This window comes from Aythya fuligula, chromosome 3, assembly GCF_009819795.1.
Source record: "Aythya fuligula isolate bAytFul2 chromosome 3, bAytFul2.pri, whole genome shotgun sequence".
Lineage (NCBI taxonomy): Eukaryota > Metazoa > Chordata > Aves > Anseriformes > Anatidae > Aythya > Aythya fuligula.
The window spans coordinates 61127183-61151399 of record NC_045561.1 but is presented as its reverse complement, the minus strand read 5'-3'; the positions used below and the strand labels follow the sequence as shown (position 1 = coordinate 61151399).

The window sequence follows — 24217 nt, the reverse complement described above, 5'->3', positions numbered from 1 at the left end:
ATGTAACCCCGATATTTTTGCCCAAGTTGTGTGTGTTTCAGAAAGCAGCATGGGTATTAATACAACTAATAGCCTACGCCGTTGGAATACCGTAGTGGGGAAGGCTGAGGGTGGTGAATTCAGTTCTGTAGCTTGTGCTGCCCGCTGCATTTCCTTCTCCATGAATATTACTTAGAATGCAATTCAATGCTAATTGCTGTCACCATTAACTTGGCGTGGGATATTCTGCAAATTCAGAATTCATGGAATGGAAAGGTTTTGCTTAAATTACCTGGGGCATTTTACTGCAAAGATGATTTTAACATTGTAAAATTGTTTACAGTCTATTCTTTTAACATTTCTCATCCATTCCCAAGCTTTTTACTTTCCAAGTTCAAACACATTCCTTTTGCATCTCTTCTATATAACCAGCTCTGCTTAATGGCTTTTTGTAGTCACCTCATCTATTTTTTTTCAGTATGTGCTCATAATTTGAGGGAAAATGTCCTAAATCAAATATACAATCTTTTGCCTGTTCTTTACCATGATGATTACACTAGAATAGCATATATTTGTCCATCAACATTTTATTTTTCGTGCATGACTGATGAGTAAAAAAATTGTCATAATATTTCCACTGCCTAAAAAAACGGTTTGATAAATACACCGTTGAATGCAGGGAAAATCTCTTCCGTCTTATACGTGAAATCCCCGCATTTCCATTGTCGATATTCAACACAAAGGATTCACTGCTGAATAAATGTAAACTCTCAATACGTATATGGAGAGCCGTACTCTCAATGGCACTCAAGCAAAATTGCACATTGTTTGCTAACCATATATGCCTGTCAGATTAAATTCAAAAGCTTATCTACACAGATTTTTTTCATATTTTTATAGGATCCTGTTATAAAAACTTCTCTATTTTATAAAACCAAAATTTCATGTTTTCACTCTGTTACTGTTGCACCAGCCTTTGAGACAAATTAATAAAATAATTAACTTTATTCAACTTGAAAAAAACATTAATTCTTCAGAGTATCAATTTTTATAATTCCCTTTTCATGGTTTTCTGATTTTTTTGTTGCATTTTCCTTGAGTTTGATGCTCCAAGGAAATACATCCTAAGAGTTGAAAAGCAATAGGGAATGATTGGCTTGAACAAGAAGCAAACTATAATTGTAATGTTGCTGTAGTAGAATACAAAAATATAGTTCAGGAGACTAAGAAGCTGTTTCTTTTTTGTGGTTAAGATACTGCAGCACAGTGTGCTGTTGTCCCTCGCAGTTTAAGTGAACACAGGATAAATGTAGTATACTTATTGTATTATTAAGAAGACATCAGCAAGATTGTGTGGATATGACAGCTGTTCTTCTGTGCCCTGGTGCTTTATTTGTGCTCTAGTCATAGCTCTGAAATAATTAGTTTGTATAATGGAATACAAAATTTGTAAAATTACGTATAAAAGTTACTTTTATCTTCGAAGGTATGCGTCAAAGCCATTCAAATACTTTTGGGAAGTGTAGTTATTGAACTCACAAAGGGTTGCTTCTGCTCTCAGGGCAGTTGTTCATTTGTGTTTTTAACTCAAAACAGTCATTTCTGCCTAAAATGTGACAATGTATCAGGAGAGATTTTTACAGATAGTTAAAAGCATACGTAGAGCATAACAATGAAATTCTTTGTATGTGCTTATCAGAGAGAAGGTATATTTTAAAATGTAAAATTGGTCAGGTAATAACTAATATTAATCCCTTCTCCATAGTTATTTTAAGTGTGGGAGTTTAGCATGAGAGAGTGGTCACATTGATTTTCCTAAAATTTTATCTGACTGTCTAATTTACATTTTAAACATCTTTTTTTTTTTTTTCTTTTTCTCATTCCAGCCTTAATCATTCACTAATGCATATGCAGAGATACTCTTAGCAGTAGAGGTATGGCTGTGCTCAAGGGTCAGTAGCACTGCTGAGCGCCAGGATCGCTTTTTTTCATTCAGTTTTGTTTCACACCCAGTCCATGCTTGGTACACAGCTTCTCAGGACTGAAACCTTTTCACCAGCAACCTCTGTGAAGACTGCAAATGTCTTTTGGCAGCATGTGCATGATGAAGTGGTTAGATCAGATCCTCAGTCCCATTTTAGCCACCTGTAACTGCTTCTGACTGTAAAATGGAATTAGAGCATGTATCTTAATCCTGTTAATCAATGAAATCAATGCTATTTTTGTTTAATAGTATCTACTAGGGTGAAATTCCTTCCATGCAGACACCAAGGGTGTTCCAGGTGGTTGCAAGACAGTGGAAAAGCAGACAACAGTCAAGGATAAAACCAGCAGTACAGAAGCAGTACAGGATCCAGTGAGTTATGTGAAGTATTGAACTATTCATCAACCACGATGGCTGTCAAGATACATTTTAGGATCGCCTGATACAGATCCTGCAAGATACCATTTGATAGATTGTCATAAGTTGGATTTTGATGAACGTTACTGAGGAAAATCAAGGGAGAAGTTGCATCTCCTGTTTCAGACGGGTAGTTAATAACCGGAGCGTAGCTGTAGGCAGTTCTGCATGCCTCCTGCTGCTTTATTTCATGCAGCTTTTCATCTTGAAAAAACAGATGTCTCAGGCCCATCTGCCTGCTCGTGTCTCACTGTGGCATTTCCACCTCCCTGATGCCATGTACCTTACCTCCTCTCAGCCCCTCTGCCGCGCGCGTTGGGTTTTTTCTCTCCGTGCTCTCCATGTCCCCGGCCTGCCCGCCCTCTGTGCTAGAGCTGCGAGTCTCAGCGCTGCCCCTGTGTCCCCGCACGATGCCCCACGGGTCTCGCAGCAGAGCAAGCACAGGAGCTGCTGCCTCGCACAGGAGCAAGTTACCGCGTTCGGCTCACCTGCAGTAACTTGCTCCTGTGAGAGGTAGCGGCTCCTGGCTCCACCCCTGCTCCTGCATTGCTCTGCATGCCCCTTTCTGGAAGCCCACGCTCCGCACAGCAGCACTAGGATCCAGACAGTCCACTCACTCTTTTGTTCCAGATTCCCTGCTGTCTCACTCCTCCTTATTCCCAGTTTCCTTTCACCCAGCCCTTAATCCTGTTTTCTACTTGTTTGTATTCACCCCCTCACATCATTGTCGCCACCACTCTTTTCTATCTCTGTGTCCTACCACACTCACTCCTGACTGATCCTGCAGTCAGCATCCTTCATGGGCACATGAAGCCTGGCTCCTACAGCTGGGGTTTTCAAAACGCAGCCATGCTTTGGGTCACAGAAGAGGCCAAATCTCGGATTTTGAAGGCAGAAAACAGGTCGCTTGGTGGTAACTATACGACAGCGTTTTCTTGGTACTGGAAAGCCCTGTGTGACCTTGGCATTATTTTGCCAAAAGTCAGAAATGGTCCCCATACTTTTTTTTTTTTTTTCTGGTGTTTTTATACAGCCCTAATAGGCATGTCTGGATGGATGGTTGCTCAATTTGGTATATGGGACGGGAGGACAGGGACTGTAATTCTCTGTATGGACAGCACATCTGAAAGAACCGCTGCTGTTTGGAATGACATTTCATACTTTTGTTCTATTTTATTATTACTTACCAAAAAAAAAAACCCAAAACACTGTATTGATAATGTATTGAACAGAATATACTGCAAATAAAATACACTGCAATCTGTAAATTAATATGATTAGTTTAGGCAACTTTGTATATTGCTGCATATTTTAAAGTAAAAGTCCGTGTATGTACTGAAGTGCCTGTAGACATTTGCTTTTTTGATTATTTCTTGTAATTTTAAGGTAATTATTTGAATGTGAAGTCCAAATCTGATCATTGGACTGTGAAACCAATGCAATGGTTTCCTAGGCTGGTATTGATCTCAGACAGTGAAGTCCAGCTGTTGGCAGTGCTGGGCTTGGGGACTGCTCATGTGGTTTGGAGAGCAGAACTGTGAAAATGAGAAATTAGATAAGAAACAGCTCTGGTTTTGAGAAGGCATTGGCATAATGACCCTAAAAGTGTTTATACTAGTCATGAGGCTTGGAATGTGTTGATTGCTCAGGCTGTTTGGGGCAGGGGGGAATATTTCAGGACATGAAGTTGTGTTCATTTTGGGATGCTCGTTTCAACCATGAGTACTTATGGTATGGAAGACGGACTGGCTTTGTGGTTATGACTCCGAACTGCAGAACTCGAGAGGAATTGTGAAAACTGAAGAATGTGTCCTTTCATTTAAGTGAGATACAAGTAACTTGCACTTCCCTAAAAATTTCCCAACATCGCATTGAATTTTGAAGTGACTTGTGAATACAGATCAAATTTTTTTTAAGTGAAACACATTTCCACTGAGGTGGTAAAAGGTGAATAAATAGTAATAAGCTTGTACTTCTGTGTCATTATCGGTCATAAAAGGAAGGTAATCTTTGCAGTGTGTTTGCTGGCTTTGGATGTACACCAGGGGATGGCAATTTAAGTAGGGACAGCTATGTTGTATTCAGAAAAGACCAGTTTTAAGGTTCCCTAGCTGTTCATTACCTTTAAATAAAGCCATATAAAGACTCAAATTTATAATGATCTGTCATTTCTTTCCAGTACAGAAAACAACATAAAAAATAACCACGTGAGAAGAATCACACTGTATATCACTTCTCTTTTTTTGGTCCCGTACTAGAAGTGTAATTGGCGTCATTTGTTGGCTTGTTTTCTTTCTTTGCCTTAACAAAACTACACATAATTTATTTATTTTTTTTTAAGAATACTTTGTTGCATTTAGTTGCCTCTTATATGGTGGCATACCCCAAATCCTTTCTATGGATTCTCTTTTTAACCTTTTTCACTGATTACTTCACATGTTTCTTTTCATTTAGAGAAACCTTAAATATTTTCTGAATTTCCTTTATACTCCTAGGAGAAGATTTGATCAATACAGTGGCTTTTTCAACTCCAGAGACCTGTGTTCTAAATGAATTTAACTTATTGTGAGTGAAAATGAATTTGACATGCTCATCCTGGCTTCTGTATGTCAATACTGCAGAACCATTGCAAAACAGTACAGGGCTTCCAGAGCAGGCGCACTAATGGGCAAAGTGAGAAGGTCGCTTACCTGTCCATGGTATGACTGATTTGCTCTGATCCTCACTAGTCTTTCCTTCCTTTGGGTATTTCCGTCAATACCCAGGATATTTTTGTATACAGTATCTAATTACAAAAGGATTTTGAAGATGATACACGGCTTGACACCACGTCTTGCAATCTGTTTTATATACTTGAGTGTTTCGACTTTGCCATTTTGCTGAGTTCCACCAATTCCCACTGTTAGTGAACCAGTTTTAAGGTCAAGCGTATCAGTTTCAGAACTGGGAAGAATCAAAATCATGCTAAGATGTGTTCATTGTGTGGATTGAAGGTCAAAAGAACAAGTCACTGTCATCTACGTTTATATTTCCTTTTGTTTTTAAAAATAGAGTTGAGAATGGTGAGAAATTAGTTGAAAATGACAACCAGATTATATGCAGAAAAACAAACAAACCATGTAGCTCACTATGAATTAAAGATATATACATGATATGCATGCCTAAAATACAAATTTTATTGAAGAGAGACACCTTTTGCCTTTGCTTAGTGAGGGGATAATAGCAGTAGTCCAGTCTGAACAGCACAACTATCTCATGCACTTTCAGCTGGGCGCCTTCCGTCAGTGATGGGCTCGTCTTCCTGTTCTTAGGAGTGGCCTCCTAATGGCCCCCTGGTATTGGGAGTTGGTGTAGTAGTAACACTGACTTGCCCAGTAGCTGCAGAAATCAAGGTAATTCTTGTTAAAAAGCACCCACGTTCGAGTCAACTTATCCCACTACCCCTTTGAATCTTGGTAGTGCCCGTAAGGACTCTATAGTTGAAGAGAAGAACTAGCACAAACCAGATCTAGTGCTCTTTGTATTTAGGAAGCCCTTAGACAACACAGCAGAGATTCTCCATTATTTCTCTTCTTTTAGTGATGTCTTTATAATACTGTGCATGCTTTTATTTGTCCTAATCTTTGTTAACTCTTAGGCCTGCTGAATGTATTTATTATTAGCCTGTGCTCTTGCTGTCTCTTTGTCTCTAAGTTCTCCAATAAATAGATACGGTACATTCCTGCTGTTCTTGTTGTGTCTTATTGAGTGACGTTCCTCACAAAGGAGCCTGTGAAATTATTTTGTTGAAGAGCTTCTTCACAGTAAACACAAATTACCAGTGCATATCCATCTTTAATGCGTCCTTCCTTCTTGTACTTGTTCAAGTAGAGTTGCGTAATTGTGTTTGCAAAGGTAGCTCTTGCTATCATAATGAACTCCAGGAACAACTAATGGGGATGCAAAAAGTTCATGGATATAAAGTGATATCTTAAAAGACTTTTTTTTTTTCCATTTTTTTAGGCTACTCACCCAGAATGTTGGTCTTCTTTATGTTGGAAACTTTGACAGACCTTTTGCACAAATTAAGGTACGATTAACGAGTAGGGGGGAAGGGGCCATTTAACTGATTTCACTTCTGTATGTTTTCAGTCTTAATATAGAGTAATTCAAGTGTATCGATACAGTTCCAGCAAGAATAATGCGAAATAGTGCAGTTTTTGTGTTGTTTACCATATTCTGGGTTTTATTTTAGTTACAACTGCATACTGCGTACTTAACTTGTCAAAGAAGTTTAGTTTTTTCCTCTTGTCGTTTGATTAATTTTGACTCTGGTTTAATTATGAGAAGTAAAATGTTCTTTTAGGTTACCTTGTCAGTGACATTTCAAACAAAGCCACTTTGGAACTCTGTAATTCTTCAAGTGATCCTTGACAGGGAAGGACTGCAGTAAAAAGCACAGATTGTTTTCCCAGTATTATTGGATTTATTATGAGAGGCTCATACAATTGCTGGAAGATCATTTGTCTTGTGTGACTTACTGTTTCTTTTCCTTCAGTTGAACTACAATAGTTTCACATTTCTAATTGCCAGTTGCTAATTAGTTATTTTCAAGTCACTTGCAAACAAAAATGTCTTACAAGGATATACGGTCTGCTTCTGATGAGCATCGCTGGGATTTTCCTTAGGAAAGAGAGATAGGCATTAGCATGTCAGTCATTACAGTGGGATGTGGAAACATGATCTCTATTTTAGAATGCCGAAATGCTCTTGTGTCCCGAGTGATACCACTAATTACTATATATCCTGCACTCTTGGCAATGTTGTACCCTCCATTGAGTGTACACTCTTGTGCCTCTCAATTTTAAAAGCCTTATTATTTTTACACCAAAATGAAATTTAATTTCTAAAACTCAAATGTGTGCCCTACCTTCAGCCTTGGTACTGTTTTCAAATTGCTTCAAAAGAACATATGCTTGCTTTTCGTCCTCCCAGTTCCTACATGTATATTACTCAGTTTGATAATCAAACAATCCAAAATGTTTTTGGCATGAAACCTTGTGTTGCAAGAAGTTTCTTCCCAAATCAACTATTTTTTTGTGACAACCCTTTTATAATAGTACTTGTTTAAATGCTTTGTATAAGTAAATAAAAGGTACAAACATAAAAAATACAAAAAGATACCGAGGGAGTCTAAACTCACTTGGTCCACAAAGCTAAGTGTAATCACCTTGTCGTCTCTGGAATAAAAGATAATCTGTTTTAATAACCTACACCTCTATAAACTACACCTTTGGGTGGGTAATCTGGCAGTTGTCAACCCAGTGAAGGTCAGTCCTCCTTTGAGATGGATGCCAATTTTGTGAGGGCTGCCATTAGGCTCCATCCTGGTAAGATATTATCCTTTATCCATAAGCAGCTAAGGAGTGAAAGTGCCTGAGGTGAGTGATTATTCCTTTTTATTTTTTTTTTTTATATTATTTTTAGTTTTAGGAACTGGCCTCTCTCACAGTCATCTCTTAGGAGTTACTTCCCTCAGCTTCCCTTCCCAGAGTTAATCAGGGAGCTTAACCCTGCCTTGAATGACTAATCGTAGGTGTTCTCCAAGATGTGACAGCATTTCTCTTTCGGAGTGCTGTGTAAGTGTAATTGCTAGGCTGAGGAGAGGAGGTAGAGCCCTGGCAGGTCGCCCAGGCAGCAGTGGAAATATTTTGTCCTTCCATGGAAAAACGACTGGCACGATACAACCAGCTTCTCATACTGTTCTCCCTTCCAAATTAGGCCCCCTTCCCACCCTCACCTACCTCATCCACTTCTAATAATGAGCAGCAAAACGAGGGGGGCAGTTCTGCATGGCTGGGAAGATTTTGTAAATTCACTATTGCACTCTGCAGCCACTTCCAGTTCACAGCAGTACCGTCACCCTCACTTGCAGCCAAGGAGAGGCCCTTCTGCTCACACCTCCAGAGCAGATCCTGTGCAGGATCAAACTGCAGGACTGTGTGTCATATTGTGAGTAGGGAAAGAGTGCAAAACCAGCACATATGCAATGCATGCATCCAGTTTCCTGCAGTTTGCATCCAGGGGCTTCTCTGGTGGAAGTTGTACCTGCATGTTTGTGCAACTTTTGTTGGATCTTCTTCTCTGAATGTGCCTGAGTGATTTTTCACTACATTTTCAATATTCAAAGTCATACTGTGATTACGAGTTATAGTATTATTTCTTTTAAAGTGATACTTCAGTTTGGTTCAACCTAAGCCTTATGTCAGGAGAAATGGTTAGCCATTAGAGTGGTTATTCTCTGCATGACTTTATCCTCTCTTTCACATCACCCCCAGTCTTGTATTTTCCAAGCTACAAAAACTTACTCTATGCAAATCTCGTAATTGCTCCCTGTCTCCAAGCCATTCAACATCTGCAATCAACACCATTTAAATTCTTAGTATCCTTCTGTGCTTCTCTTGTTGCATTTTATAAGGTAGGCAATGGCACAATTTTAAAGATAGAGGCTCAATTATATTTTCTTTAATATTTTCTGTTCATATCATATATATATAGTGTAATGCTTGGTAAATATCTGATATACATTTAATTTGAGTGCGTTCATATTAGACTTTGTAATTTATGTTGCTGTAGTCTCATCCTAAATATTGCGTTTGCCACAGAATAGGCAATCTGGATATTCAAAATAACTTTCAGTTACCACCTAGGGAAAACAAACCTTATTATCTGCTAAATTAGTGTAGAATATAGAGACGTGTTTGAACAAGCTAATTCCACGTGGCTGCTCTCTCTAAAGAGTAATGTTTATTTTTGGAGCTATAGGTGCATATATGGGCATGTATTTGCACACTGCTTTGTTTCATTTCTGGTGCTAAAGGTAATCCTGAAGTCCTCATTTGTCTCAGGATCATGTCTTATGTGGTTTGCAAGCAGGAAATGATGCACAGCTAACAAACACAATGCGGTTCTTTAATTCAGACTCCTATCTGATTGCTTGGAGAGTCTAGAAAATGTCAGCCACCCGACAGCAGCAGAACTGAGTGATGAGGCTGCAACTTCTCAGAGATATTCAGCATCAAAAGTGGGGAATAATAATTCAGGTTAAGAGACAGTGCTGCTAAACAAAATGTGCGTGCTCTGGAAGTGTGCACTGGTCCCTTGGAACTGTTGACACAAGCTTCTCTCATTATTCCTCTAGCGGTTTTTAGGTTTTTCATACGTGGTTGCTAATGGTGCCATCAGTTAAAAGACTTGTGAACCAAACTTTGTCCTGGAATATTTATATATAAGGGAGAGTCTTTGCAACCTTTTATTTGGATCTGCTTTTGCTCACTGTGTGATGGATTGGTCTCTCTCGATGTATAAATTACCAAGTCACGTTCATTTGCAAACATCCGAAGTATTAAGGCCTTCTATTAAGATATGGCATTTCTTGCCAAACGTGTGCATTAAGGAGTGCCCCAAACCACTACACTCCTCTGTCAGTGTAGATTTATTGCTCTAAGTGAACCATTATTTTTACAACAGTACTTCCAATGCATTTTTAGTGCACTTTCAGTAGGACAAATAGGAGTGTTACCAGCTCTTTGAAATATTCATAGTAAACATATAACCTGCCATGTTAGTACTCATAAATTCATGTTTCAATTTACGTACATTTAAAAGATTGCAGAGAGAACCTCCTTATCAAAGTGTTTGTTTGCAATTGCACAGAAGTTTTGATTTTCCAGGACCGTACAGGAAGATAATTGTACCAGTGTCTTTGATGATGAAGGCTAGAGATGGCAAGTCTGTGAAATGGTTTCGCAATACTGATGCCTCTTCTAGAGATGATTATTCTATGTCTTTTTTCCTCATATGCAGTAATTCATTAATATTTATATATATTAATATTTATAATGTTTCTGAGACATAGATGAACTGGTAAGATTAACTGAAATTACCTATCTCCTGGCTTGCTTTCAGAGATATTAGTGGTAGTGCTTGATAGATGTTTGATCTCTGTGCTTCATTATACAAAAGGAATGTGAAGCATTCACTCCTGAAGTTTTTGAATCCTGTATCTAGTAGCAGTTAGATTAGAAGATGTGAAAAAAAGAGTGTTTTTCTGGCTAGAGGGATCTGCCTGGAATTTTTCTATAATGTAATATTCTATGCCTGTTTGTAGACACCATAAGATTTTGTATGTTGCTACTCTGAACAGAATTAATGATGCAAATCTTTAAGTTACTGCATGAAGTTTGTGGTTGCTCTTGTTCTGAAGTAATACTCAGTGGGTTTCGGTAAGTTCAATAGCTCATAAAAGCAATGGCTGTTCCGGTTAGCTGGTGAGAGCACTAAGTGAATTAACGATTTGAAAGTCAAATTTGCTGTGGCAATGAATTCCCATTTTGTTTTCAAGACACTGCCCTTTAAGGTTATATTAAAGGAATTGGTTTAATATACGGTAGTTCTTATTTTTTTGTTTCTGAATTAAATTATTCTAAATGACTGTTTGATTCTAGCATCTGTTCAAAGGTGCTCTAGGACAATTTCAAACATAAATATGTTTGCTTTTTGTATCTCTTCCCATTTAGGTAGCTGTGTTGGTAATCACTGTCATATTCATCTGCATTCATTCTATGAACTTTGGAACAATTCAGTAATTTGCACTGCTTTGGGTTCTTATATGGTCACTTTTATTAAATATTTCTTGGACAAGAAAGCGGATGAAATGACAGGATGACATCAGTTGACATTAGCTGGCAAACTTTCTTAAATCTATTTATATGAATTACTGTTAGTGTTCTTTTACGAACAGTGAAGCTGATCAAAAATTTTATCATACAAACGTTGTGGTTAGAAGTAACTAATGTCATTATGTTCCAGCATACATAATAGTCACATAATAGTGATGGAAGGGTACGTTATGGGATTTTTAACCTATTTACAGAACAAGAAGTCTTTATAACATGCATGGCCCATGGCTTTTCAAATAGAGATTTAGTCAATGTAGATCAGGATGAGAACTTAGCTACACTATATCCACTAATTATAAATTCTATAGAGGAACTGCTATCGCTTCACCAATTTATGAGGATTGAAAGTTTGTGCAGTTCAGTTCTGAGTTGCTCCTTGGATTAGGGGAAGCTGTTCAGTACGCTGTGTTCCCCATTATTAATCAGTAATGAAGCTTCTGGCAGTCTTTACTATTGCGTTAATGACTAGTTTCATTTTGGGCTCTTAACACAGTAAATTACCATTTAAATAAAGATTAATTACCGCTCTTTTATTTTTAGTATTTTAAGAGTAGTTATTAAAAAGTTACGTAATAAATACTACTTTGTTCAAAATAGAATTGTTCCACTTCGTGGGATGTGAGGGCGGGTAGCGGTGCAGAGCGTAGTTTGGAAATAGCGACGGGTTCTTAATATTTCGCTTCTCTGCCCAGATTGTGAAAGTTTTCGGTTTGCTTACGGGGGATTTTCTGCCGAAGTTAGAGCAATCTTCCTGTCAAGGACTAGTAAAGGATCGAGCTCTGTACCACGACCTGCAGCTCGGTAGCCATTATCTGAGGTTTTATTAAACTGCGGGGCGGTGTGGCTGAGCTGGCTAAACCTCCCACCTACACTTTGGGACTGCAGTTTGGTCCCAAGCTGTTATTTACCCAACCGTCTAATTTTCCCTCAGCAAATACGCTTTTAACTTGAAACATGGTAAAGCAGAGCAGAGCCCTCACGGGGAGAGGCCTTGCCTCAGGATCATTTCTTGCCTCAGGATCTCAGGTGGTTGCCTCAGGATCATTTCTCTGATCGCCTCAGCACCAGCAAGACCCTCCAGGCACAGATCTGTCCACCTTTACTGTGAGATCTGCAGGCAGCTGACCGGTGACTCAGAGAATTTACTGCAGTGTTCTCAAGAGCTGAAGCAGCTTCAGCGTGGCTATTTCACCTTTCTTCAGACGCGGAGGATGAACTCATGTCTGAGAACCAGGCTGGACCTCGTCTGTGACTCCTTCAGCGAGATCGACCAGCTGTAGGTGATTGCTGAAGTGATTGGCCACAATTTTCAAAGCAATCTTTTCAAAAAAAAAAAGAAGACAACAAAGGCATGACTTGGTGAAAGAGGTGCTTTCCATAGAGCTTTTCTTGAGGTAGATTAAGCTGGGCTGTTTTCCCTCCCAGGGTGACAGTGGCTTCTCCTTCCAATTAGTGTGATCTGCGAGCTCGGTGGAGTGCCTCTGCCCAGTCTAATCACAAAAGGGCAGATGTGGAGAGCCTTGGTAGGGTGTACAGCTCTTCAGGCTGTCTGGAAGTTTAGGAGTAGGGTTAGTGCACCTTTCCCCATCCACTCAATTCCTGTCCTGACAGAGCTCCACAAAAACAGCGTCGTGTGTGTGGTCTTTCAGCAAAATATGTCTAAAAGTTTTCCTTCTGTGCCTGCTGGTAGACAGTAATGGTATGTTGGTACTCTAATTACATGAGGCATTGCTTATTGGCCTTTGCTAAATATTGACAGAGGTACTTGCTTGCAGTGCCACAGCAGGAAAGGATTTCTAGTTTATCACCGTGAAGTCGTAATCTGAGTGTTGCTTCGGCTGCTGCTCCCTGTGTTATTTTGTGCTGTTAGTGCACTTTACGTGAGATCAAATGCGGTAGAATAAAACATAAGAATATCACACCTTCAACTCAAAGAAAATAAGTGGTTACCTTGTCGTATCTTTGCAGTTCCCTCTTGTCACCATTACCATAACCATCAGTTATTAGCGTGTGTGGTTCTGTCAGGCAGGCCGTGTATCACTGGTGGAGCTACCCCAGAATTAATCTTGAGAACGTGCTTAGTTATTTTAATAAGTTAATAATTTTACTGAGGAGTTTAGTGTGGTTGAGGATTACGTGTACAGAAGTTGAGGATTCATGGACTGGTTCATGTCCTGATGATGACAGTCTGAAAGCAGCGCCAGGACAAAAGAGAAGCAGCCCAGGGAGCGACTGAACTTTGGCTGTAGGTAATAGGCTAGGATGAAACCTAATAAAGTATAAAAATATGCAGTCACAGAAACAGGCACATCTGCCATCTTCTGAAGCTTCCTCATTTGTCAGTGATGTGTCTCTGAAAAAGCAGTGGTTGTTTACAGGGGAGCTAAGAGAAGTGGGTTTGGTGCAGCCATGGAAAAAGGCAAATGCAGCCCTAGAACCTCTGGACTGAGACGTTCCTGAGAAAAAAGAACCGGGGATTTATCTGTAGGTTCTGGTTGCTCACAAGAAATACAGGTTTGTTTGATGTAGTTATTAAGTGATAGATCACTTAACGTCTGAACATACTCAAAACTAAAACTGAGGAACAGTGATAGCATTAAAAAAAAAAAAAAAAACAACTCTAAGGAAGTAGAAAACTGCCCTACCCATTGAGTTTGTATCCTGTAAAGAAGATGAGGGAGAGGGTAGAGAGAATTCACTGAACAAACTGAAAGTTAGAAAGTGTTGTAAGGTGCTCGCAATAAATCACGAGCTGCTGATTCCAAAGCTGTGTTTGTTAAAGGTAGCAAATTTAGCTCCTTTTTTAAAAATAGCATCCTTTTCAACTATTATTTTGAAAATTAAAAAACAAAACAACAACAACAACAAAACAAACACACAAACATATGGCTTAATTCTTTATCTCTTGACTTCCTTTCACTTCTCCACATGTTACCGTTCTTTGTTGCAGTTTTTCTCAAAAGCAGTTGCTAACACCTAGGGGCAAGGAGTCCTGACTGCCCACGTGTTTGTGTATGGAATATTGGAGCCCTCAGCCCTGCCTGCCAATTGCAGACACTAATAATATAAATTAATAGCAATATATTTTGTGTGTCTGTTTATATTACAGTAAGTGCCAGTGTACAGTGGGCACGTTTGCTCTCTGCAGGCACGCTGCAAAATAATAAAAAATACTAAAAAAAACGCCAGCATCGGAACTGGTGATGTAAACAGAAAAAGAATAACAACGAGGAAATCTGCCTGAGCGCTGGGAAAATGAGGCAGTTTATTTTGTATGCTGTCACAATCGCTGTCCATAAGAACAAAATGTTAATGAGCTATAATTTCATAAATTCCCTGTGTTCTGCTGGATCAGATAGTCCCCATTTTGCTTTTTCTCGTGATTATGCCCATGAATTTAGTTAACAAATTTGTTCTTTGTCAAGTAGAGAGTGTTCCATAGAAGTCCACAGAATTAAGAAGATTACCTCTGCAGTTTTCTGTTGTTGCTGCCAATAAGATAGAATAATTGGTGCTTGGTTTTGGACTATGGGTTTTTTGTTGTTGTTGTTGTTGGGGTTGGGTTATTTTGGCAGCTTTTGTTGTTTCAGCATGTAGTAGGTTTTTTGAAAATCCATCCAAGTTTGTTCTTGCTAAGCACAGGGTAGGCTAAGCCTTCTGGGAAGATTAAAATAATAGCTAATTGATTGTAGATTTCAATATACATTAGTTTTCTACTTCTGTATTAACAGTTTAAGAAAGAAAATATCTTCAAATGCTTATAATGAGTATTGTAAAAATGAACAGATTGTAATTTTTAAAGCCTTCTTTTTCCTGGGTGCTTTGGAATATAAATACATCCAAGCGAGAGAAAATTAGAATGATAATGCCTCATTTTCCCAAAAGCTTAAAAAAAAAAAAAAGTGCTGGCAAAGGAACCTTGTGAAGTTTAAGAGAAGCAAATGCTGGGTTTTGCATCTGGGACCAAACGTCCCCCTGTGGCGTTCAGGCTGGAGGCTGACTGCCAGCACAGCAGCTCTGCAGGAAAGGGCCTGAGGGTCCTGGTGGCAAATAAAGATAAGACCAAGCATAGCCTGGTTTGTGTTAGCTACAGCAGAGCTGTCAGATCAAGGAAAGCCACTCTTGTCCTCTACTCGAGCATTTGGGATGCCACATCTGGAGTAACTGCATGCTGTTCTGGAGGCCCCAGTGCAAAAGAAGTCTCCCATCTGGAGTGACTGCTGCAGGGGGCTGTGAGGAAGGATGGAGCACCAGGCATAGGAGGGAAGGTTAAGGAAATTGGGTCTCAAGAAGAGAAGTCCATCCTTGGAGATTTTCAGAATTTACCTGGAAAAGGTCCTGAGCAGCCTGACTCCTCCTTGAAGTTAGCCCTGCCTAGAGCAGGACTTTGGACTATTACTGCATTTACTTCCAGCGCTTCCATTCTTAGCATCTCTTTTTTTTTTTTTTTTTTTTTTTTTTTTTTCCTGTTAAACGTTTACCTTTGTGAATGACTGATTTTTCTCATAATATCAAAAATATGAGGAAATGCGTCTTTCTTTCCATTGAGGGCTAGAATTGCATTACCTTCCAGAGATTCTATAGTCTTCTTTCAGAAAACATTTTCTTCACTCTAGTAGTTACTTAGAAGAAAGGGCTGTTTGGTTTTGTTTTTCCTTTGAAGCAATTTTGCAGCTCTTTTTATGTAAGGAGACAGTATGGATTTTTTTAATGGAGTGTGTGGTGTATGTTGAGAATAAAGAGCCTTCGCTGCCTTAACCTGAAAATCTGGGAACATAAGTGAAACTGAGAGATGCCGCTGTTCTCTGGAATGCCTATAAAATGTAAGAGGTTTATAGATTATTCAGAGCCACGTAACTAATCTTAAAGAGAGCAAGGAAAAAAAAAAAAAGTAGTAAAATTTCCTTCTCCTCCAGTCTTGTCTGTGTCCCTTGTTCCACAGCGACTCCGAAGCAAAGTCCCTCAAAATTAATCCTTAACATTATTCATATTTTCTTCTTTGCTTCATTTTGAGTACTTTTGTCATAATACCTGTGAGATGAAGCCAACCAGCTATTCTTTATCACGTTAGGGATGGTTGATTTGAACCTCTTGGTTTTGTCTCATTTGATAAATAATGAGATTTGAAACCAGCAGTAGCTAATGGAAGTGTCATCACGCTTTAGGTTTTGTGATTTTCTGTTTTTTTTTTTTTTTTTTTTTTTTTTTTTTTTTTTTTTTGTTTTGTTTTGTTTTTTTTTTTTGTGTCTCTTTTTGTCTTCATACAGAATTAATTTGCTTTCTTACTGTTCTGGGTAATTTTCTAAATATTTTACTACAGAACTGAATCACAGAATATCCAGAGTTGGAAAGGACCCACAAGGAACATCGAGTCCAAATCTTGGCTCCACACAGGGCCACCCAAAAATCAGAACATAGGTGTGAGAGCATCATCCAGTCTCCTCTGCTCTGGGCTGAACAAACCAGGTGATCTCAGCAGCTCCTCATACATCTTGCCCTCTAGACCCTTCACTATCTTTGTAACTCTCCTTTGGGCACTCTGTAATAGTTTCATGGCCTTGTTATACTGTGACACCCAAATCTGCGCAGAGTGCTTGAGATGAGGCATGGCACTTTGCAATTCTGAGTAGTACAATCATAGGGAGAACTGGATCTTCAAGTGATGTGCAGATTGTGCTTACAATGGTATAAAAACAAACTATGTAAATGTTAAGAATCACAGAATCACAGAATTTCTAGGTTGGAAGAGACCTCAAGATCATCGAGTCCAACCTCTGACCTAACGCTAACAGTCCCCACTAAACCATATCCCTAAGCTCTACATCTAAATGTCTTTTAAAGACTTCCAGGGATGGTGACTCCACCACTTCCCTGGGCAGCCTGTTCCAATGTCTAACAACCCTTTCGGTAAAGAAGTTCTTCCTAAGATCAAACCTAAAACTCCCCTGGCGCAACTTAAGCCCATTCCCCCTCGTCCTGTCACCAGGCATGTGGGAGAATAGACCAACAAGACATGCAGCTTGTCTCATTATTAAATTTACATGTGCTAATATGCAAATAGTTTTTTTTTTTTTTATAATATTTTTCCTTATTGAACAGAAGGGTGAAGTTGTGTCACGGAGCCACGGAGTTATTGCTCACTGCCAACTGGAAATTGCTGGGGAAGATGCAGGGAGCGAGAGGTTTGTTTTAGCACTAAACAAGCACAGGCCGTGCAGGTTATTTCTCATCTGCATTGCATCGATCCCTCGTGCTCGTCACGGTGGAATAACCAAACAGGTCATTGTGAAACTGCCAAATTCACCATGTCATGGGGCAAGCAGTGTTTTGTAGTCCTCCCTATCTCAGTCATGCTGTTCTTTCCCAGGCTTCCATGTCTGAGAGTATTCTGGCTCCCATGTGTGAGCAACTTGGGACTGGCACCGGTCATTGTTTTGCTTTCTTCTGTCTTACAAAAATCATCTTGTGCAGAAGAGGGATGATTTGTCCACGATGACTTTAAGCTCTCGAATGTGGTAATTTGTTGCTGCAGCTGTTACCGTGCTATAATTGCATCCTGAAACCTGTTTGGGTGTGCCTGTCTATATCGAGAGCATAATTTGTTCTGAGTAATTGAGGATACCTTGCTAACAGCTGTTTATGGGGCCAGCTCCTCTGCTTGGGTTGAAACAGACTGTTTTTCCTTTGATGCAGACATCCTCACGCTCAGTTTCCATCGATGCGATTGCATTTGCATTTTCTTCTGAGTAGAATTCAATACTCAAACAGCAAATGTGCTCAGGCTTCTCAGAGTTGTAGTCAAATTTAGGAAACTCATTGTAGATAGTGTCTTCTCAGAGAAAGGGGTGTCCAAAATCCGTGTGTCTTTATTGTGTCCTTCAGAAATTACTCTTTTCATGCCATATTTGTTATTGATTAACCTGTTCTCGTTTTCGAAATCAAGCCTTTGTCTTTCCTTTCTGCATTAGACCAGAGGCTTTTGTTGGTAGTGCAGGCAAATGAAATAAAAGGAGTAGGATGGATAATGGTCAAGGGGGAAGAACAGATAGAAAAATAATTTCTAAATAAAATGATAAAAATCAGACCCTATTAGAAATCTAATAGAATGCGACAATGGTAAGGTACTTGTCCAAAGTCTTTAGGTCTTCTTAAAATATTTATTAACAGCTAATTGGTTACAAATACCATGAGAACAGCCAAGATCAGCCTTGAGGGGGGAAGAGAAAGCAAACTGTTGTTTTTAACAGTTAATAGGCAGAATAGATCTAAATTTGGTAAGATTTTTAGGGGTGAGTGATTTTGAGTCTGAACTGAACAAATGAGGTTGCACTTGATAAATGAGCTTGAACTTGTAGTACCTTTGCAAAATGCAGATGATAATCTCTTTACAATAAATTACTCATGAATAAATCAAGATGTTGAAGTTGCAGAGGGTGAGAGATGGTATAGCAGGGCAATTCTTAGACGAGGATATTGTTTCTGAGACCTTTCTTTATAAGGTATATAAAGCTCACGGTGAACACCATGAATGAGAAATATTTTAAATGTCAGATAACGATAAGATTGGAGAAAAACAGTTGGCAAAAATTATCGTATTGAGAGGTACTGCGCTGTTTTTAGGGCAAGTAAAAGGCAAATGCAGATTAAATTTAGATAAATGGAAAAGAATAGGCCCGCGAACAATAACAGAGAAGGGAGAAGAAATATCAAATGAGATAATTATGCAGGATATCAACCTACAAAGGAAAAAGGGTTGTGGATAATATCCTGTCTGATTATAATACCCATAAAGGAGGGCAGTTCCAGCCACCACGTGCTCCACAGGCTCCCTGTATAGCCCATTGAAAATCGTTCATTCCAGAGGGGGAATCCGAGAGCCTCCAAGAGCAGAGCCTGGCCGGTGCCTCGCTGGGTCCCTTAAATCGATTTAGGGGTGCCAGTGTCCCTCAGTGGATTACATACAAAGCTAGGTCCTAAATTTTGAGTACCTGAAGTTATGGTGCAGGTACTTTCGCTGCTTGTAAAGACAGGAATAAGAACAAATGCTTGTTGTACAGCTGTTTTAACTACAAGTGAGCAGATCCAGTGTCATATACCCCACGCACTGGCATGGCAGCTTAAATTTCACTTCCACTACTGCTAATAAATTTCCATAAATGTATTTTTTTTCCACCATTTGCATCCTCAAATACAATCTGTAAAACCTGAGATGTCCTTCAATCTTCAGCTCTGTTAGACCTCTGATGAGCAAGCTGGTGACTCTTACCCAGGGTTTGCTGATGAAGGTGGAATGAAAATAGATTGTGCCCATGAAAGGCTGTCCAGCCTGCAAAAAGATGAGATTCCATACTAATAAAAATAAAAATAAAAGGATATTTATCTCCTACGCAAGGAGCTGATAAGTAGCCCATGTACGGTTTGGAGAATGCCTCTGATAGCTGGAAAGCCGTAATCCTAGGGAAAAACGAAACTGTATGTCCACAAAAAATCAGGTATGAACATCTGTTTGCATTCTGAGGATCACAGAACAGTTTGGGTTGGAAGGGACCTTACAGACCACCCAGTCCCACCCTCTGCCATGGGCAGGGACACCTCCCACCAGCCCAGGTTGCCCAAAGCCCCATCCAGCCTGGCCTTGAGCACCTCCAGGGATGGGGCATCCACAGCTTCTCTGGGCAGCCTGTGCCAGGGCCTCACCGCCCTCACAGTAAAGAATTTCTTCCAAATATCAAATCTAAATCTGCTCTCTTTCAGTTTGAAAGCATTACTCCTTGTCCTATCACCCTGCTAGTAATTCAGTCCTGTATGTGTATAACTCGCGGTGAAATATTTTATTAAATGAATTTTTTCATCAAATTGACTTTCCTGTGTATCATTGCAAGGCTCACATATATAATTGCTTGGCGGTGCTCCAGAATGATTACAGTATTTGTAAATTCTCACATCTGAGAAAGAGGAATGTGTACTAAAACTCAGTTTAATAATAGAGATGCAGTATCTTGTTATGTAATAGTCAACAAAAACATTATTTATTTACTTTTGTTTGACAACAGTGAAACTACTGCAGCTCTATCTTCCTAGCATAAAGTGAGAATAAAAGTGAAGAACAACGGAGCTCAGTGGTGCTATTATATTTCAGCAAATTGAAGTTTTCAAAATGCCACTTCTGCTTCTCTCCAAAGGGGGGGAAAAAAAAGAAAAAAGGTTGATTGTAGAGAAAATAGCATGTTACATCTTTGGGAAAAATAACGTAGAAGTATTTGAAAAGGAGAAATCAAAGATGTGGCGGCGTTGTTAGAAGCATTGTGTGGACGTTCTGTTGGTATTGCGAGGAGCTAGAGATGTTTGCATTTACTGGGGAGGAAACTGTAAATATGCAATATTGCTTTTTATGTTACTAACTTCATTGAGTTACTGTTTAATTGGTACATTGAAAAATTTCTGCCAGTGACTTTACAACTGAGTGCTGTAATGAAATGTCACTTCTTTTCAGAAAAATGTTACTTTCTCTTGATTAGCTGAAGTATTAAATTTGTTTCAGTAAATGAATCTATTGATTTTAGCTTAATGTGTTGTAATAAAAAATATTTGAGTGTGTTCTCAGTTGGTAGATTCATGAGGCGCTGCGCTGGTCCTGTACAGGCGCTGCTGTGGGATTTTTTATCTGTTCCTCCTGCATCAGGCAGAGAAGTCAGCATTGGCACCGGAGGGAAATAAACACCCCAGTTCTGCTGGAGGACATTTCTCTCTGTTCAGCTCTGCAAAAGTCATCCACGGGCTTTTTTGCACTGGGTCATCCAAGACCCAGTAGGAGGGAATGAGGCTGTAAGAAAACAGAGCCTCTTAGTCCAGCTCTTCGCTCCAGGTCTGCCAACCCGCAGGCAGCTTTTCGGAGAGGTATTTATGTCGTCCACGGGCTGCTCTGCCTTGGGGAGCCACCCGCTGCCTGCATATTAACGCTGCGTCGCACCAGAAATGAAATGCCCAATTAGTGTCATGTGTTAGCCTATCTAGGTGTAATTTAATGGTGATACAGCCAAGTGCAGCCCAGCTTCTGCTTCGTTTCGTTAGTGGGTCATGGCTAGCCAGGCTTGGTTGCTGACCACCGTAGCAGTGGATGAACTGAGTATTAAACCGTTTCTTTTCTACACACACAATCTGTGAATAAACATGGGTGGGATGTAGGGAAGAGGCTGGTTTACAGCAGAAACAGTGTACAGGAATATACAAAAGCAAAATCAGAGACAATAATGCTTTCTTTTACACGGTAATGCAAGATGCTGCTCACTGTATTTTTCTACATCATTACGCTCTCTTTCCACTGGTCACACTCTGGCTGCCATTAATGCACAGAAAAAGGTTTTGGAGTAACTGAACTTCAACAGCAGGAAAACAAAGGACATCTCTGAATAATTTAGAAGGACATTTAGAGATCAGTGAGTCAGAGGTTTTGGACTTAAACTACCGAAGTTAACACTAAAGCAAACAGACTCTGAATAAAAGCTTAATTACTAGCTTGTTAATATTTCATTCAGAACTTTAAGGAAAAATCTGTAATTAGTAATTAGCAGTTATAGCAGGAACCTACAAAACAGGGCTTTCGGTTTCAATTTGGGTTTTCCCTAGTGTGCGCGCTCTGGTCTGACAAATCAGCTCCTTTTTACTTCGGGCTTTTCAACTGTAGAATTATGTATATAAAAATCCTTATCTAAAGAATCCTAATGAAGTTGGTTTAATGTAGAAAAATACACTTTGAGATGACCAGAGTTGCCAGTGCCATTTGCTCTTCTTTCCTCTTTCCTTAGCTCCTTCCAGCACTGCCTGTTCTTGTAGGGAAAAGCCTTTAGGAATTTATTTCTTCCAAGTCCTTCCTGGCTGGGCCATTCAGTGATTGATTGTGACATTGGCCGTCTCTAGAATGGGTTTATGATGTTACTTGTAATGCTGTTACATCATGCGGGAAGCAAATCAAATTTCTTAAACTGTATTTTTTACAGCACTAATGTTGTTTCAGCCTTGGGCCTCAGGTGGAGGAGGATGGCCGCTCAAACAAAACTTGAGCACAGTGCTCAAATTCTAATTTCTCCGATTTCTGGAGGGTTTAAGAATCAGCCCATCAGGAAGCGTTTGCAGACCAGAGCTGTCTGAGGAGGTTTTTTTGGAAAGGACATCTGCTTAGAAAACCCAAGCGACTTTTCTTGGATTTGCTTGCCTTTGGCAGCTGCTGCTGGTTTGCTGAATAAAGTCAAAGTTTGTGAGCAAAGCCAGGACAAATGTGCTCGTCTAGAGTGGGCATTTCCAAATTTCCTCTCTTTCAGGGGTTTGGCAGTTTCAAGTTCCAAATGCGAATTTTGTTAGAGTTCACCATTCAGAGTTGTAACCCTGTTAGTTGATGGTAAAAAAACTCCACTCAAACAAACGAACAAAAAAATTATCTAGAAATGTTTCTGTCCAAACAGCCCAAAAGTTCAGTGGTATCTCAGACCATGTCTGGTAAAGTCATCTGAAGCCAGTTGTGACTCTTGCAAGGCTGTGACCATTGCGTGTACCTGTGCGCTCTGCCACCTTGTGATGACAGCAACCTCTCCACCCCACATCCATCGCGGTGCTGTCCCTGCAAATCTGTCTTCCTGAATCTGCAGATTCTTCAATAACAAAGGGAGAGCAGGAAGGACCCCTCCGTTGCCTCATTTACCAGCAAATTTGTGCTAGTGATGGATTAGCCCTTGCTTACCCTCCTTTGAGGTGACTGACCCCAGCAGCTGACGGGCACCATCGAGCCATTTGCAGCATCTCAGCCACCATTAGCTTCCCTATCCAGCCCTTTCCGTTCTGTAATCCCACAACGATTTTTAGATAGCAGGTCATATTATAGCGAACATCTTTAATTGCTTTTGAAGAAGGAGGAATAAAGATTTCTGTGATTTAAGCCTCAAAGCCAGTTAGGCTTTGAAGTTAAAGGTAAACTACTCGAGAAGGGGAGGGAGTTCGAGCCAGCTCAGCACTAGAAAGGCAGTCGAGAAGTGAGGTAGGGCAGATGAGGACTTAGACCACAGCAGTTTCTTTGATCAAAGCTGATTTTTGAAAGTCTGCATTAAGCCAGTAGCCATTAATCAGTTTATGTTGTGATGTATCAGGAATGAAAAAAGCTAAGAGCCTGTTTTCCTTCTAATTGAAATCACAGAAGAAAGAAAAATACAATGAAAAAGCCTTAACGTGGCTTTCACAGCTCTTTTTCCCCACCAAATCTTTGCGTTATTATTTGGATTTTCTGGTATTACTGAATAGATTTGTTTGGCTCTTCTTGGCTTTGTGGTTTTTATTGTTGCAGCGTTTCATTAAGGCATTTATCAGCTTCCTCGCTTAGGGGGTTCCAGCAGTCACCTGAACTGATCCAGTGAGACGAGCTACAAAAGTCAAGGTTGTTGGTGTTGCAAACTCTGAGCTCAGCAGTCAGGGGTAATCCTGTTCCCTCAAAATGAGGAGGTTTTAAAAAATGGTTGTAGTTTGACTTTTTTGTTATCCTGTCTTTGAAAATTTAAAGGTTCTTGCTTTCTTACAGACACAGAAACTGAAAACTTTTTTATTTGAAAAATGTGTTCTGCTGTGAGAGACTGGTGTGACTTCAAGATCTGGCACTCTTAAAGGCACTGAATATTGCACAGGGTGTGTGAAAGCTGCAGTGACCAAGGCTCAGCTGTCTTCTTTAGCTTGACCCTCTGGTTCTTAGGAGAGTTGGTTGATGACAAGCCGTTCAGTCTAGTGGAGTGGATGGGAATTGTCTGAATTTTTATTTCCTGCAGGTCCCTGATGCTCCAGTATCAGATTTATGAGTAACTAGACATTGCCTCTGAAATGTAAGATGGAAAAAAATTGACTACTTTTTGTAAACATTTCCAAGGCAAAAACTGAAATGCGTTAAATATGGGAGATCAAAATTGGGTTTGCTCAGTTCTGGTCTTAGTTCGTGGGTACATTCTCCATTCTCTCTGTACCACCTCAACATTTTCAAGTATTAATAGGATTTTTAGATGTTGAAAACATTTATAAATTTATAATCTTGCTCCCTACCCCCAACCTGCCTAATAATGCTTTCATAGCATGTTTAATAATTTAC

The 24217-nt window shown here is 39.7% G+C and overlaps 1 protein-coding gene across 1 annotated transcript in view; it reads left to right on the top strand.

Annotated features, from left to right (window-relative positions):
- Window positions 1–24217, top strand: part of RNGTT (RNA guanylyltransferase and 5'-phosphatase) — a 179385-nt gene that overhangs the window by 141178 nt on the left and 13990 nt on the right. Inside the window, exon 14 of the mRNA XM_032184677.1 lies at window positions 6383–6449. Coding sequence (XP_032040568.1) covers window positions 6383–6449 — 67 coding nt within the window. The remainder of the gene's footprint in view (window positions 1–6382; window positions 6450–24217) is intronic.